This window comes from Capsicum annuum, chromosome 2 (assembly GCF_002878395.1).
Source record: "Capsicum annuum cultivar UCD-10X-F1 chromosome 2, UCD10Xv1.1, whole genome shotgun sequence".
NCBI classification, from domain to species: Eukaryota; Viridiplantae; Streptophyta; class Magnoliopsida; order Solanales; family Solanaceae; genus Capsicum; species Capsicum annuum.
The window spans coordinates 153,554,364-153,556,087 of NC_061112.1; the positions used below are offsets into that span (position 1 = coordinate 153,554,364).

The window sequence follows — 1,724 nt, forward strand, 5'->3', positions numbered from 1 at the left end:
CACTCCTCTATTATTGACAATATATTCAAAAGTCTACTCATCACTTAAAAAGAAGCGTCGTGTGCGGGTAATTCCTGCATAAGCTCATTAATATGGAATAAGGAATCGTGCAATTTCTTGAGTTATCAGACAATTATGTTACAACAGCATATCAGTTTCCCTACTATTGTTCGTCCTAAATTAACATTCCAGCTAAAAGTTGAATTTTAAGAAAAATAAAAACATTTGAGATATCTAGAGGAGACAGATGGATAATACATTTATAGCTAATAGAATAACAGTACATATATACCTGTTTGGTGCTTAAATTCAAGTCTATCTTCATATCTACTCGTAAAGCAAATTAACATTATCTATTTGTGCCCGATTTAGCTTAGATACACAGATAATGATGTCAAAAATGTAACACTAACATTGCATTTTAATTTACAAATCACACTTTTTATGTTACAGTATATTGTTACTACTTTAGGTGATTTGATGTAAGAAAACATTGTGTGCACGTAAATAATGTTTTAACTCTCTCTATATATATACCCCTCTTGAGATCTCATTTCTCCAGCCACCCACGACTCACTAATCCAATATCTAGATACTAATAATTATTGCATTACCACATCTAAAGTGTCTTGTAAAAGGGCTTAGCATTTCAATGGAGTCGAGCCGCAAGCGCAGAACAGGGTTCCTGAAAGGTAAACTCATGAAGTCCTTATATCGAGGCGGCCGAGCAGCAGCACCACCAGTGAAGCTTTGGCCCACGGCCGCATCAACAACTAATTACAGCTCGGAGGACGATCCTCCATCAACTGTTTATCATCTTCATCTTCATCAGCAGCAACAACAGCCAAAGGAAAAGCTTGTTCCTTTTAATCCAAATAGCATCATCACAGTAAACCAGGAGAAAGCTGCACCTCCCCTTAAGCCAAAAATTTCTTACTACATTCCACCGCAGAGTACCGGGCGTGAGTATTCTAAAGGCACTAATAATTACTATGCAGCCAGGTGTGTTGACACAGACGAAAGCGTTGATGTAAAGGCTGCCAACTACATATCATTTGTTCAGGAGCGTTTCAGTTCACTTGAACGTAATTGCTAATAATTGAGCATCAGATCAAAGGAATAAGGTGTCGCCTTGAGCTTGGTTAATGTATTACAACAGGGCATTTTGCACTAATCATTTGAGACAAGTAGTTGATTTTGCTGTAGTAAATAATTATACATGGAAATAATTCTCATCATTATGCACCATTATTTGCGATGCACATTTTAAGTGCCTACTCTTTTATTCCTTGTTAATGTCTCTTTCATTCACGAAAAGTCCGCCGCTTTATTCTTGTCGCAAGAAATGGAATATTGGAATGTAGGAGTAACCTTCATGTTCCTTACTTATGGTACTGATGGAGCGCGGTTGTAGTGACTTGAAATATAGCAAGAACCAATTGCGCCAGCTCTCAGCGTATAATAATTTTATGCCTAAGCTCGCTAACGCAAGAAAAAACAAGATCAATATGCTGTCGGTACGGTCTTGTTGAAGTGATGCCAAATAAACCACACTCAAGGAACATTTGAAGTACAAACAGCGCATTAACGAATTTATTCAAGATGAAGTACTATCCAGTTCCAGTGTACTTTCCAAAGATAATCACTCAGGAAATTGAGAAAAACTCAAATTATTCTTGATTTGTCATTGTCTACGAACTATATGACATGAGAAAAATTATTAT

General features: G+C 36.7%; 1 protein-coding gene across 1 annotated transcript; it reads left to right on the forward strand.

Moving 5' to 3' along the window:
* The first annotated feature begins 533 nt into the window (after positions 1–533).
* LOC107861503 lies at positions 534–1,248 on the forward strand. Its single transcript, XM_016706841.2, has one exon. It carries the CDS (start codon positions 653–655, stop codon positions 1,094–1,096), a length of 444 nt encoding a protein of 147 aa, XP_016562327.1. The 5' UTR covers positions 534–652; the 3' UTR covers positions 1,097–1,248.
* Positions 1,249–1,724: the final 476 nt, after the last annotated feature.